The sequence below is a fragment of the Lissotriton vulgaris genome, chromosome 10, assembly GCF_964263255.1.
Source record: "Lissotriton vulgaris chromosome 10, aLisVul1.2, whole genome shotgun sequence".
NCBI classification, from domain to species: domain Eukaryota; kingdom Metazoa; phylum Chordata; class Amphibia; order Caudata; family Salamandridae; genus Lissotriton; species Lissotriton vulgaris.
Genome location: NC_141698.1, coordinates 787,929,845 through 787,944,847, shown reverse-complemented (window position 1 = coordinate 787,944,847; position 15,003 = coordinate 787,929,845). Strand labels below are relative to the sequence as shown.

Below are 15,003 nucleotides of genomic sequence, written 5' to 3'. Positions count from 1 at the left end.
ATACAATATAATATACACTAAATTTATTTAAAAAGTGATATTAGTAACATCAAAGTTATTAATTTCGATATTGTTCACATCGATATTTACAACTTCGATATTACTGATATCATACCAATATCGATATTTAGACTGTCGATATTACTTACCTTCGATATTTTTGTATATCGATATTTAAACTTCGATATTTTGGTATATCGATATTTAAAACTCGATATTTAGTCTGTGTACCGCGTAAACTAGTTGCGCAACACTTCAAACAGTGAAACCATCACACAAAAGGATACCACACCTAGTTAGAGCAATAGAGCTCCATTTATTCAACACAACAAGGCCAAAATGAAAAAAAATCCAGTAAGTTTAACATGAATTTTTAAATAATAAGCTGAAATGTAGTGCTTAAAAGCATAAAGTGCCAACTAAGGCGATCTGGTCGCACTAGACATGGTCATACCCAAACGTTTAGGCTGGCCACGATGGAGCGCAGATCTGAGTCGGGGACCAGATTTGGCCCTCTGAAACAGTACCTTGGTTCACAGTTGCGTTGACAAGGAGATACTTGGAGCAGGTAGGACATGCATCGTCGTCAGTCCCTTCCCATATGTAGGCGCTGCATCCGATCAGAGCAAGTTGAGGACGCTTTGTCATCGAACCTCGATATGTAGGCCATACATCATCATTGAGCCATGCAAGTCGAATATGTGTTAAGAACTGGAGGCGATGCGCCGTCCAGTCGGCAATGCGATTCCTTTACTTGTGACGATGCTTCGCCATTAAGGGAGATGCGCCGGTTCCCTGCCAGACAATGATGAAGATGCATATGTTTTTACTAGAGCAGCACTCTATATCCACTTCGTAGAGCCCAGGATTGGCACCACTTGCCATGGCGAGACTCTCAGTCCAGGTGCTGTGCATGTGTGGATTGAATTCTTTGATGTCCCTGAGACGTCTAACAAGAGGCAAACCAGAAAGCCCTTGGATTCACTTTGGTTCTGGGTTGTAGTGCTGCAGGTCTGGTCCTTCTCACTCCCAGGCAAGGAGAGCAGCAGGTCAGCAGAGCAGGAGTCCAGCATAGTCCAGCAGGATGGCCGTCTTTCCAGCAGCACAGCAGTCCTTGGCAGATTATCCTCATTCCTAGAAGTGTACTGAGATGGTGGTGTCTGAGGTCCATTACTCATACCCAGTTGTGCCTTTGAAGTGGAGAGGAGAGTTCAAAAGAGAGGTCTTTGAAGTGCACAGAGCCCCTGCTCTGGCTCCACACTCACTACAGGGAAGGTATGCAGCCCTTTGTGTGGGGACAGAACAAAGCCTATTCAGGTGTAAGTGAGGCAGTGCTCATCTCCCCCCTATGAAGCCAGTTAGTGGCCCATTATGGCCCATCAGGTCAAACCTAAGCTACCTTTGTGTGTGGCTGTGTAGAGGGAATGCACAAAGCCCCTCTGTCACCCACCCCAGATGTTTATTCAGAGACAAGCAGAAGGCACCAAAATGACTAAAGTAAGAAAATGACAACTCTCTAAAAGTGGCAGTTAACAGAATTGCAATGTAAAATCCAACTTCACCATGAGTTATGATTTTAAATTGTGATTCCAGAGACCCCAAGATACCAAACCTGGGAGTCTAATCTCTTCCCAGTTGGAATTTACACTTATAAAATGTAATAAGGTAATCCCAATGTTATTCTACTGGAGCGTTGTTCACTGCTAGGACATGTAAAACTTAAAAAAGTACATGTCCTACTTTTTAAAAACACTGCACCCTGCCCTTGGGCTGGTGAGGGCCTACCTTAGGGATGACTTATACTTATTAAAAAGGAAGGTTTGGGCCTGTCGAGAGAGATAACTTGCTAGGTCGATAAGGTAGTTTTAAACTGCACTCCCAGACTCTGCAGTGGCAGGCCTGAGACATGGTTTAAAGGCTACTTAAGTGGGTGGCACAATCAGTGCATGCACATTAGTGGCATTTAATTTAAAGGTCCTGGGCACATGAAGTGCCCTTTACTGAATATTTATAAGTACATCAAATATGCCAATTGTGGATAATCTAATGTTACAATGTTTTAAGCAGAGAGCTCAGCTCATGCACTTTAGCCCTGGTTAGCAGTGAAAAAGTGCCTAGAGTCCTAAAGCCAACAGAAATGATTCAGCAAGAAGGGGAGGAGGAAGGCAAAATGTTTAGGGATGACCCTGCAGAAAGAGCCATTTTTAAAAAGAGGTTTCTCCACTCTGAAGATTTAAGAAAACTAGTTTGCGTTTTGATGTTCATTAAATTTCTTTGGTTTGCCTTACTTTCTTTGTTCCTCTTGCCATAATTTAAACTAAGTGGCCTTATGGTAAAATATTAAGTGCTTATGCAGAGTTAGCGCAATAGTATTTTGCAGTAAAAATACTTAGTTATTTCTCCAACTTGATAGACAGGACCTATGTAATTATGCACCTTCCTTTCATTCTTTTCTCCGAACATTGGTGTTTTAACCAAGCTCTACTAGACCATGCTAGTTTCCCTTTGGACAAGAGCAATCCAAATGTTAAAGTAGTTGGGCAACTCCATCCAAAGAGCCTAGGGGAAATCGGGTAATATACTAATTCACCATTCTTGGGGAGGACCTCCCGTTCTGGTAAATTCGCAAATGTTACATGGGATGCGTTCTTGGTTTTTGCAATTAACTCCTAAGAGACTTAATCTCCTCAACGGCACCCCGCGGCGGGATGCCTGACTTTCACCTTGGGGATGCCCTGTAGGGGCTATCTCACAGGGAAAAAGCCAGGACGGGTTCCCAAGGCAAGCGCTTAGAGACCCCTGGGTGATAAGCGATATATAAATCCAATATACAATACAATGCAATACAATAAATGCCCAACATATGTGTTCGCAGAATTGTGCAGCTACGCTCATCATAAGGAAACTGTTTTCGCTAAGCTACTCTGCTACAGGACATGACTTTGATTGAAAACTCACCATTAGGGATTTAGTTAAAAAGGTAATCTGTGGTTAGGAGAATTGACAACCCAGCTACAGTCTTGCCCTCTGTGTGTGGATGCCTGGTATGGTGTTGCTTTAAGGGAATGTCCTATCCATGATGATAGAATTAGGCTGTGAACGATTAAAATGGTGGTGTGAGATCTTTGAGTCCATATTGTTGTGTTTAATTCTTGTTTGGCGCCAAAATGTCCGGTATTCATGGAAGAGCTGGGTGTTCAAGAACTTCATGATGCGTACTGCCAGGGGTTGTCAGTTGTTTCTTTGCTTCGCATTACAGATGCATAATTTAACTTTTGTGGACCTCTTTACTTCTCAAAACATACCACTTGCATTTACCTTCTGGTGGACCGTTTCCATTAAAAGGCTTAGCTAGAAGCGAGATCCATTGCATTGTTCTTTCCAGGATGTGTAACCTTTAAACAGTTTAGTATATTTAATCAACTATGAAAATGAGTTCCAATAGCATTTCTCTCTTGTGGTTTATGAAACTGTGACTGTGATATGAAATTTGCATTATGCTGCATTCCTTTGGTTATGCTTCTTGGTGCTTAGAAAGTACAATCAGAGATCTGCCATGATTAGCTTGGATGAAGCCGTCTTTTAAATTCTTCTCTAAAAGTAAAATATATATAAATATTTTTTTAAAAGCCAGTTGCCACAGTGGTTCAGAAACAGATTTATAAAAAGAAGCCAACCTGATAGCTGACACTTACATGAAAATTGATGTTTAATTATGAGGAAAGCAAAACACGTAATTTGAGTGTTTGGAGAATTACAGAGTTAAGAATGGCTGGTAGGTGAAAAATATAAACGCTATGAACTGTGGCAGATGGATGGCTGCATTTACCAAGCAAAGTGAACTAGGCTGTGTGAAGTCCTGGACTGGCAGTACCAAAGCTGCAGACTAGAGACATCGACCCTTGCGTCCTGTGCCTGTAAAAGAGTTGTGTTAAAGTATTGTAGGTCAATAGTAGCTTGCCTGCTGATGGTTTTGATATCCTCAGGTTGCAGTTGTTCACACATGTGGTAAATAAACCTTTCAAAGCATGCTGTCAGTGTGGGATGGGGTCAGAAGTATGGAACAAATGGAGCATGCTCCTAAAGACTTGAAGGCGAAAAATGAGACAAAAGATGCTGCATTAATTCGAGAAAATGTTGTCATCCTTTCAGGTGGAATATCTTCTCTGCCTCGCACATGTGGTGGCACAAAATATCATGTCAATACATCTTATTGTACCTAGGCCAAGGACGTTCTGATAGCCTGGCAGGGTCAATGGGATCCAATGCAACAAGACCGTTTTGTAACTCCAAACTTTCTTGGTTCTGCAGGTGGTAGTCCGAAATGAAAGCAGTTGCCATAGATTATATCCTGCTGCACCAGGGGCAGATGTTGAACTTTGCATTTCTGGCCCACCTTGATATTTAGGAGATGGTCCAGTAAAAGAGGAAGGAGTGTGGCTTTGTGCTGATCATGCCCTTTTGGGCTACATATGCCTCGTTTCACATCCTACCCACACTATACCTGGAGACTACCCTGACATTAGCAGCATGGAGGATTTTGGGGTAAACTGCTAAATTCAATTTCTTTGGGTCTAGGCTTCCAGCAACACACAATAATTCTGGTCATCTTACCCAACCTAGAATTATAGCTTGACCTGGAGTAAATGTGCAAGCTGGTGTCCACAACGGAATATTATCCCACTGCAGATGCAGAGGTTTTGTTTATTTCTTTTGAAATATTACTAGACTATAAAAACATACCTGAATAGTCCATCTGAATAGACCAGTGTTGCATTGTAGGCGACCCAGTGAAGAAATGTCCTCTGGAATGCAGACTTCTGAAAGTGGTCTTTTCGATTCACCAAGGGCCCATATATTCTCAGTTCTGGTACGCAAACCAAGTTCTGATGCAGTCTTCTTCTGGATTTGTAGGTATAGTTTTAAGACATTTAAGGCTTCATAAAATCCAGCAATGGTTTGATGTCTAAACTCCTTCGATGGTTTAAGAGCTTGTGCCCTGGCCATCTCAGGCCATATTTTCTCTAGTCTGGACGTATCCACATTCAGTCGTGATGTTAATGGTTTCTAAAAACCAAGCTGTCCACATGAGGCAATGAGGATATTCAGAGCTTGCAAGTAGAGTTTCCACATTTGTTGGTGGACAACTTAAGTGAAGTTTGGTTCCTTGGGAAGAGTTGTATAAAGTGGAATTCAGCAAAGTATGCACTAAAGCAAAGAGACTTCCTGGAGGTGCATAAATTATATTTAATGGACTGTGACCTCCAGAGTTTGTATTCTTAACAAGCAGGCAGCGGCGGCTGCTGCCTACCTACAGTGGTAGGGTGGCGGCGGGTGGAGAGGGCGGAGGGTTGGGAAAGGGGGTACAAATATAATATAAGTATTAAAAAAAACTGCCTGCTGCTCCGCAAAGCTCCAGTCCCACTGACGCCTGCCTCGCTGTTCGCCTTGGATGGCCGGCCATACACACATTTGCACTTATGAGTGCCCTTTACCCCTCCCTGACATTCCCCCACCCTGCCATATACTTTTGTATTGCGTGGCTCGGACAGCATAAATAAAATGATAATAACATTGCGTTATCATTTTTTTATAGTGTGCTGGCACGGGCTGTGGGCAACGCTCCTCCGCTATTATGGAGGAGGCGCGCCTGCTAGCAGGTTCAGTATGGTTAATGCGGGCTTCTTTGGTAATATTGTCTTTGCTACTAGTTTCAATGGAAAGAAGTCATGCATAATCTCTTCATATCTTCAATGAAATCATAACATTACTTCATTATAGTTGCATTTCAGGTAACAAATATCAAATTTGTTACACTGTGCCCGCTTTAACTCTTTCTTTTTATCACAGGTGTTCGATTCGTTGTTGAATGGCGACAGAACGGAGTACCCTTCCTTCTACAAGAATATCACAGGATGTGACAACTACTATAATTTCCTTCAGTGTGAGGTAAGATACCTTCTTAGACATTTGCGATTTAAGCGGTTATTTGTTGATAACTACATGCATTCGACGATATCTGATTTCTAACTTTCACTGTGCGATACAGCGCGCATGTCCTTCAAAGAATATACAGTTTTAGGCCTGTTTTTCAGTTCCAGGGAAAGTTCTAATGTGAATGCTCCATACTAGTTCGTTTCTGTGGCTACAAGAAAACTGCTCTCTTGTTACCTTGTAAAACAGCTCTGCTCTGTTATGAAACATGATCTCGCCAGGGTTTGTGGAATACAGAGTATCTGAGGAGGGGATTGCATGCCTTTCCTTGTGCATCAGGCGCCGAGGGACGCTGGGCGTTCTGAAATGCACATTTGCTGGTAAGAATATGCCTTCCTCCTTTCGACCTCTGAGCTCATCTTTTCACGGTTGTCGAGACGCAAGTTGCAGCTGTTCCCACTTGTATTTAATTCACCAATTCATCTTCTTTAAAGTGGAGGGAAGGCTGGCAAAGTGTAGATCCATTGTCCTGTATGTCTGCGAGTAAAAAAAAAAGTAAAGTCTCAACTGTGGTGCTTAAAGCCTTTCTTTTGTCTATTTGGCAGTTTTTGTTTGATGGTCTTTTTCAAGGAGGTTTTTTCTGCCATCTTCTTAAGTTGTTAAATTATTTTTCTTTGGCCTGCAAACTTTAATGATAGTTGCACTTTAAAGAATCTCTTAAGACTGATAAAGCAATAATGCCAAAACCCCTCAAAAGTAAGAATGTGTAACATCTGGGGATCAGACGTCTGACTGGCATAAATAGTTGTATCCGGTACAGAAACTAGCAGACAACAGTCGCAAAGAACAACATTGCGGCACTGTACTCCACCAAGAACTAAGCAACATCAGAAAGTATCAGTATGGGAAGTAGCCTAAAGATTTTCCAAGTAATCTGTGGCTCCCTCTTTTTGCATTAAGAGTGAGACTTTGTTTCCCAATTACACTCTTGATCTGTCTGGATATCGGACCCTTTCCTAGTAAGGTATCTAGGAATACCCTCCTGCACTGACGACAGGTGTGTGTAATGCAGACCACTTTGAACTGGACTGTGCTTCAGTTGGATGCCAGTTAAATGGTACCAGGATGAGAAAGACCTGATTGCATTTCCTGGTGTCCGAGAACAGTCGGGTTGCAACACTCAAGAGTTGCTTTAATAGGGTCAAGTGGATTTTAGGAATTCCAACTAAGATAGAATTAACCTAATGTTATGTTATTTTGGCTCTTTTATAACGCACGGCTACTCCATGGAGTGTCCCGGCGCTTTGACAAAAGACCCGAAGGAGAGACAATATAGGGCAATTGCAGAGCAGCAGAAAAAATTACTGGGTAAAAAGCCATGTCTTCAGCTCCTTCCTGAAAACCAGTAGATTGCTGATTTTCCTAAGGGAGACGGGCAAGGAGTTCCAGCATCGTGGTGCCAAGTATCGAAAAGAGCGGCCTCCAATTCTAGCCCTTCTGATGGGAGGAACAGAAGCCATGGCCAAAGAAGCCTATCTCAGAGTTCTGGAGGGCCGATAAAAGGCAAGACGCCTTCTGATGTATCTAGCCCCTGCAAGATGAAGTGCCTTAAAGGCGAGAGTCAGCGCCTTAAAAGTAATCCGTCTTGCAACAGGGAGCCAGTGAAGCCTTTTAAGCAGCTCCGATGCACTCGCTCTTCGATGAAGGCCGAAAATGGCCCTTGCAGCGGAGTTCTGCACTAGCTGAAGGCGCGCAAGAAGAAACTTTGGCAATCCCAGATAGAGCACATTCGCATAATCTAGGTGGGAGCCTATCAGAGCCTGTACTGTGGTCTTTCTGTGCTCCAGGGACAAGATCGGAAGGAATTTCCTTAGCATTTTTAAAATGACAAAGCATTTCCCTGTGAGCTCGCGAATCTGAGGCCCAAAGGAAAGGCCATCATCAATCTGGAAGCCAAGATTCTTTAGTAGATCAGGGCTTGGGTGATTTTTTTTCTGTATTCTTTATTAAGTCTTGCTCTGGGATGAATTGTTTTATTTTTCTAAGAATTCCGAGTTGGTTTAGGTGTACTTTGCGGTGTTGAAAAACTGTGCTTGTATATTCAAGTGTTGGTCCAGGCAGAATCCCAACAATTTCACCAAGTCGATAGTGTTTGGAAACATGCTCAGGAGTGAGCCCTATTTTAAGCCATTCCTTAATCAGGATTTTGAAACTGGGAGGTGAGATGAAGAGTTTCAAGCACTGGGCTTGAAACCATTTAGATTGCTCTGCAGCATTCACCTAACAAGGTTGAGTTCCTCTGAAAATCTTTAAAGGAAGCAAAATATCGTGATGCAAGGAATGTATATTGATGAAAGTTGAACTCTTTAAATGAAAGGATGTTATCTCATTGTAAACTGATCAATGTTTTACCGTTCAACGAGGATTGAAAAAATGCAATAAAACTTGCAAGGACTAAATTTATCACAATTCTGTATGGCCTTACTTGAAAGCCTTGCAGTAGGCAACCACCTTTGAAAAATGTTGTTCAGCTTTAGTTGATCCTACAAAGAGCTACAGTTTATCACTCCAATAGGCTAGAGAGCTCTGGGTAGTTTTCCTCATTTTCTTTGCCGTCTTGCCCTTAAATGTATTACATGATTGTTCCAGAGAGAGCACTCTAGGTAGCAGTCCCCCACTGCTCAAAATTAGGAGACTCCGTGTCCAGTCAGACTGAAGCTTTGCAGGGTTGAGCAAATACAATAACAAACATATGGCATATGAACACCACTTGAGGCCTTGAACATTATGATGAGTTCTGAGGTGAGTCATCTGCTTGTACAGTATTATTTCCATAAAATCAGACATTTCATACCACTTGTCTCCCGTTGTGGGCAGTTAGCAAACATATGTACTGAGTGAGGACCCGCCTGATAATAGCAGTGTTAATACTGTGAGCTGTAAGAGAACAGAAGAAAAGTCAACCATTAGAGAAATAAAAACAATTCATAATAATGCGAAATAAAACTTAAGGAGAAGCAGGCTCAAGCAGTTTTCAGCAGTTCACATGAAAAACCTGACTTTTAGGCACAGTAACACACCTTGTAAAATACATATTGCAAGTACATATCTTTTAAAATGCATATTTTTAAAATACATGTTTTTACATTACACACTTGTAGGAAGGCGACAATCTAACAACAAACCATAGATTCTGTATAGGTAGTGGTTAAGAGGTCGTTTTGTAGCCTGTTCGGGGACATATGGAGGTGGTCGAGTGGCAAAATAGTGTTGAGTGTCTTCCAGAGCAGTTCTGTGGTTTCCAGGGGGAGTTTTGAAGAGTGATGTTGTCGGCCCCCCTTAAGTAAGCAACCTGGGATAGCCAGGATCGAAACTAGGTAGCAGCTGTGTTTTTCCAGTTGGCGAGAATGGGCTGACAGGCTGCAAATAATACAATTTCTACCAGTAGAGTATCATTATGTGACTTGAGTTGCAGATCTAGGAATTCCTATATTAGAGAAAGAAGGTCACTTCTCAGATGGGCCCCAAGTAGACTGCTGATAAAGTTGAATATTCAGTCTCAAAAAGGAGAGACCGCGCTACATTAGAAAAGTAAATGGGGGAGGTCCCCAGTGGCTTTATGATAGTTCCAACATGTTAAGTTCTTTCTAAGGGACAGCTTATGAAGACTCAAAGGGGTCCTAAATGTCCTATGTAGGAGCCAGATTTTTGTTTGGGAGAGAGAAGGGGTAATTTTATGGGTTACTACTGATTTCCAGATTAGATGCCAGGTGTCTGGAGAAATAGTTCCCAGGGCATCCCATTTCTTCTGAAGCTTCGAGGTCAGTTATATAGATTTTTTTTTTTGTCCAAATCTTTTTATTGCATTTTCAAAGATTAACAACTTATGAGGTCTTTGCTGCAAGCCAAGATCTTCAGATAGCTAAAGACAATACACATCTTTTCCACAAGTTCTCGGCATAACCTTGGTATATTCTGGTACAACTTCCCTTATCAAATTACATATATCTAGAACTCTACAAGTCCCTCGATGCACCATTACAATATGAGCGAGAGCCAACAAAATAAACAAAATAGAAACAACTAAACAAATCTGTGGTACTTGTTTCACATGTCTACAGTGTACTGAGGAGAGTGCGATGCGAACAAAGGCCTAATCGAGGAGAAAGTGTGGGGCCCCACTGCTCCCGGACTTGGTGGAGCGGGGAATCTACCCATGGAGGATGCAAATGCTTCAAGACCAAAGGACCCCGGAGGAGCCACAGCATGATCTAAGTTTGCTATATCTGGAAAAGATCCAGCAGTCTGGGACCACAGGCAAGGAGTGGCAAACCTTCCTATGGTAACCCCACCAACGGACCCCAAATATAATCAAACCCTTTTCGAGAATCTGCCATAATGTCAGTCATGCGTTTGATGGCTAGTTCCCTCCACAGCCGGGCGTGCCATTGAGAAAGAGAGAGGGTTTCTCGTTTCTTCCATGCTGCTGCCATTTTTGCTTCCCCCAGGCATAACCATATGATGAAACGGTCTCCTAGGGTTTGATGTTTCAGGCTGGGGTCGCGCAACCCCAGCAAGATCTGTTCTGGTTAGTTTGGTGTCTAGTATCCTAGTATCGTTTTTATCTGGGAAAGCATTTCCTTCCAAAAAATATGAATAACAGAGCAGCCCCACCATATATGAAGGAAGTCCCCCAATAGCTCTCATCCCTGCCAGCATCTGTCTGTTGTATTCGGAAAAAGAGTGTGTAGTTTTTGGGGGTGTAAATACCAGTCATACATGATCTTGTAATGGGCTTCCCTTAAGAACATGTAGTGGTTATATTTAGCGATATCTTTATATATAGAACTCCATTGTTTCTCTGTTTTGGGGATCTGCAGGGTAGCCTCCCAGACAGCTGTATGTTGGGACAACCCAGGAAATGAGACAAATGCTGGAAATTGTGGGAAGGTGTCAACATTTCAGAAGTCTTCAATCTTCTATGTATTTTTTTTGTAAATGCATTTATTGATTTAGAAACAAGATAACCTTGCAAACCAGTTGCTTAGGCTGTCCCCACTCCAACCACCCCCTAAATAAGTGAGATGTGAGTCAAACCATGTCCATACAGAACATTTGAATCACTTAGGCAGCACATTTGGCCTAAAATTACAGCAATTCAGCATCACAGACGCATCTAGAAGGTATTAACCATCTGCCCCTTCTTGTCTCCGTTCAGGTCTTACCATTTCCTGTTGTAGCTAGACTTCTACTAAGTCCAATTCCATCCTTCTCACTGTTCCACTCCATTGTAAACCGACTTGTGACATATCCCACATTCAGCCAGTACCTACCTCGCAAATTCCCATAACCACTGGTTTTGTGTTTGCTATCGTTTGGTCAACCATCTCAGGGCTACACTCTTCTTTCCCACGGTGAGGGCTAGTTCCAATACTTACTCTGCATATTTAGTGTAATTATTATGGGTGACTAGTCCCGGCAGGCACATCTGTATCATTGGCTGTAGTTGCAGTTTTGTCAGTATCCTTAAGGTCTGAATTACCTTACACCAAACACACACACACAACCGGTAATGTCCAAAACATGTGACTATAGGTTCCCTCTGTTATTCTGCATTTGGGGATTTTCTTCAGTTTGGAGGAATCTAGTCTGTGCAACCACTGTGACATGATGTAATTCCTATGCATGCATTTATAGTGTATAGGTTTCAGGCGTGCATTACGTGTAACTCTCCTGTGTCTTCAGTGTAGCTATATAATGGTAGCCGTGCGTGTAATCAACAATGAGTACATTCGAGTGATGAGTTTGCCCTCTCCTTCCATGTCTGGAAGTTTCTGGTTTAGCGCATGTTTCCGATTCTTGTAGAAACCCTGCCCAGACCGTGCAAACAGCCACAGCCAAACCAGCATATGTCAGGAAGCATTCACCAGCTATCCTCCTTGTAGCGCAGAAAGCTGCGTCGCCCACAACTCAGCCATCTTCAAACACATCTCCTAGGTTATGCTGGGTAGCTCTCTCACCTCTGCATTAAGAAGAATGCCAACATTGGGCTAATCCCAGAACACCAGGGAATCAGCTGCTGCATATAAATATATTCCTCCCAGTCTCTTTTAGCTGCCTATCCCCATATATATAGCAGGGTCTTAACCAGTAACAGCAAAGCTGTCCTTTTCTTGCAAGGGACTAGGGAAAATGCTAGTATTGCTGTGGTTGTGTTTTTGATCTTCTCTCCTAAACATGGGTAAAGTTTAAAAGGATGACATTTAAAGTCTAAATTATAAAGGATGGTTAAATCTAAAAGGATCTCAAAAAGCTGAGAAACTCCAGTAAAAGAAGAAAATGTGGGAAGGTGTCAGCATTTCAGAAACTCTATCAAGAGTTTTCTAGGGATAGTGAAATAAGTGTTAGGCTAAGATACACTTCAGCAAAGAGTCAAAGGTATAAGCTTGAAGGTCTGTACCTCTCCAAGTCCGATGGAAAAGTGGCCGAACTCGACCTGTTAGAACACTAGTTATTACCACACAAATCTTTTTTTTTTTTTTTAAACCTTTATTTTCAAATCAGTGCACACAGCTATTCAGCCATACATCCCGGAGGCTAGGCAGCATATCGTTAACCAGAAGGCCAGTGTACAAGGAGCGAGTTACCAGAACGTATCAAGGTTGTAATTTTCTGTTTTTTATAACAAGTAACAAGTACAAGAAAGGAAAGCACCAGAACTAGTGCTAAGAAGTAAGGCAATTGAAACAGTTTTGCAACAGAGCCCGATCTTGGAGTCGGCTAGGCCCAATAACCACAATTACAATCAAAAACAGCACCCATATGTAGAACCACAGGGGGAGGGGAAACACAGGATAGCTATGCAACCAGAACGCGTGTTGGAGTTATAGATTATGGGGTCAAACGTTCCTCCAGTGGGGCGATGTCAGGCGGGATGCAAATGTCGCCCCTATACTCATTCCAGGCCCCCCATATCTTCTGCCATTTTTTGGGTTTACCCCTGGCCACATACACCGTCTTCTCTCGGAACATACACCAATCCATGTTGGCCTTCCACTGTACCACCTTTGGGGCTGTTACCGCACCCCACATCTGTGCAATGTCCCGTTTTGCGCCCATATTTCCCAGGGTAACCCATTGGGTTAGTGCATTGTTATAATCCGTTGGGCCCCAGACATTCAGGAGGCAGCGCCGGGCCTCCGCCTGAACTTCCACCCCGGTCACCTCACTCATAATCATGTGTATCCGCCTCCAGTAGGAGGCTATTGCACTACACTCCCAGATAATGTGCATAAAGGTGGCTAGAGCGCCACAGCCACGTCTGGAGGCCATCCACTGAATGACCCATGTGTATTAATCTGGGACCCGTAACATAAACTCTGTGTAGAATTTTTAATTGTACCAGCCGCAGCCTGGCAGGAATAGCAACTTCCTTAGGGGAGGACACCGCACATTGCCAGTCTTCGTCGTCGAGCTCTATCCCATCTCGCACCCACTGGTCTCTCACCCCCAGAAGGAGGTCAGTGCGGACATTAATCAGTTTTTTATAGATTAGGGAAATAGCGCTATCAGGCATATGGCCGTCCAACACCCTATCTTCCAAGGGGGAATATTCAGGGATTTTCTCGCCCTCCGGCATAACTGCCAGAAGTGCATGACTCAGCTGGGCGTACCGGAAATATTCTGTTCCGCCCAGCTGGAACTCCGTCTGTAGTGAAGCAAAAGATTTTATCTCCCCTCTCACTATCATGTCTTCCACCTTGGATATGCCTATCATGTCCCACTTGTCGAATCCCTTAGTGTGCCACAGTTTACCCAGTATTTCAGAATCGTAGAGGGGTTGCCATCGTGAGCCTACCCTTCCATCCCTGTGACTTTGTAATCGCCCTCCAAATGTGCACCGCTGTCTTCGTTGGCCCTGACATTCGACCATCCAGAGATCTCGAATACAACGCCCTTTGGTATTTCCCGTCATCCAGGAGCCACCGATCCATGGCATAGCCTGGGCTTTCTGCTGGACCATAGAGGCCGTGATTAAGGGCTGCCAACTGGGAGGCCCAATAATATCTCCGGATATCAGGCAATGCTATACCCTGTCATACCACAGGAGCGTAAGCTTCGTAATTGCTATGCGTGGCCTGCCATCCCAGAGCAAGGCGCGTTGCAAGCCCTCGATCTCCCTAAAGTACCTAGCTGGGACCGGATCTTGAGTATTTTGTAGAGCATACAGGAACCTGGGCAGGGACATCATTTTAAATAATGCCGCTCGCCCAAGAAGGGAGAGCGGGAGTCTACGCCAGCCCTCTACGTCATGTCGGAGACGGTCGAGGGGGGGAAGCAAATTATTCATATAGCGTATCTTGGGGTCCGTTGAGATGTAGATCCCCAAGTATTTAAATCCCTGCCTCGCGACCTGTATGCCACAGTCCCTTGGAAGTCGAGGCGTCCCCCCTCTCAGCACGTACAGGTGCGACTTCGACCAATTAATAACCAGGCCAGAATGCCGGCCGAAAAGACGAAGCACATCACACACCACAATAAGCGACTTACAAGGAGAGGTGAGATACAGCAAGATGTCATCAGCATATAGCGACACTCGGTCCTCGAACCCAGGGAACCAACGTATTCCGTTTATATCCGGGTGGTGCCATAGCCACGTGGCCAGCGGTTCAAGTGCCAATGCAAACAGGGAAGACAGGGGGCAGCCCTGCCTAGTGCCTCTGTGGAGAGCAAAGGACGCGGACACACGACCATTAACCGCCACGTTGGCCAGCGGGCTGGCGTACAGTAGCTTGACCCACCCTACGAATTCCGAACCAAATCCGAACTTCGCTAACACTGCCCACAGGTAGTTCCATTCAAGGGAGTCAAACGCCATTGTGGCATCCAATGACGCCAGGATGGCTGGTTCCCTAAGCGTGTGGGCCCTAGCTAGGGCTCCATGGAGTCTCCGAAGGTTAAGGGCAGTGTTGCGGTGTGGAATAAAGCCCGACTGGTCCGGATGCACTAAGTCGCCAATCGCGCCAATCAAACGGTTGGCCAGCAATTTAGCCAGAATCTTAGGCTCAG

The 15,003-nt window shown here is 43.9% G+C and overlaps 1 protein-coding gene across 2 annotated transcripts in view; it reads left to right on the top strand.

Annotated features, from left to right (window-relative positions):
- Positions 1 to 15,003, top strand: part of CPVL (carboxypeptidase vitellogenic like) — a 632,086-nt gene that overhangs the window by 346,292 nt on the left and 270,791 nt on the right. For both annotated transcript variants that reach the window (XM_086941713.1, XM_086941714.1), the window contains exon 10: positions 5,851 to 5,949. In XM_086941713.1, the coding sequence (XP_086797839.1) occupies positions 5,851 to 5,949 (99 nt within the window). The remainder of the gene's footprint in view (positions 1 to 5,850; positions 5,950 to 15,003) is intronic.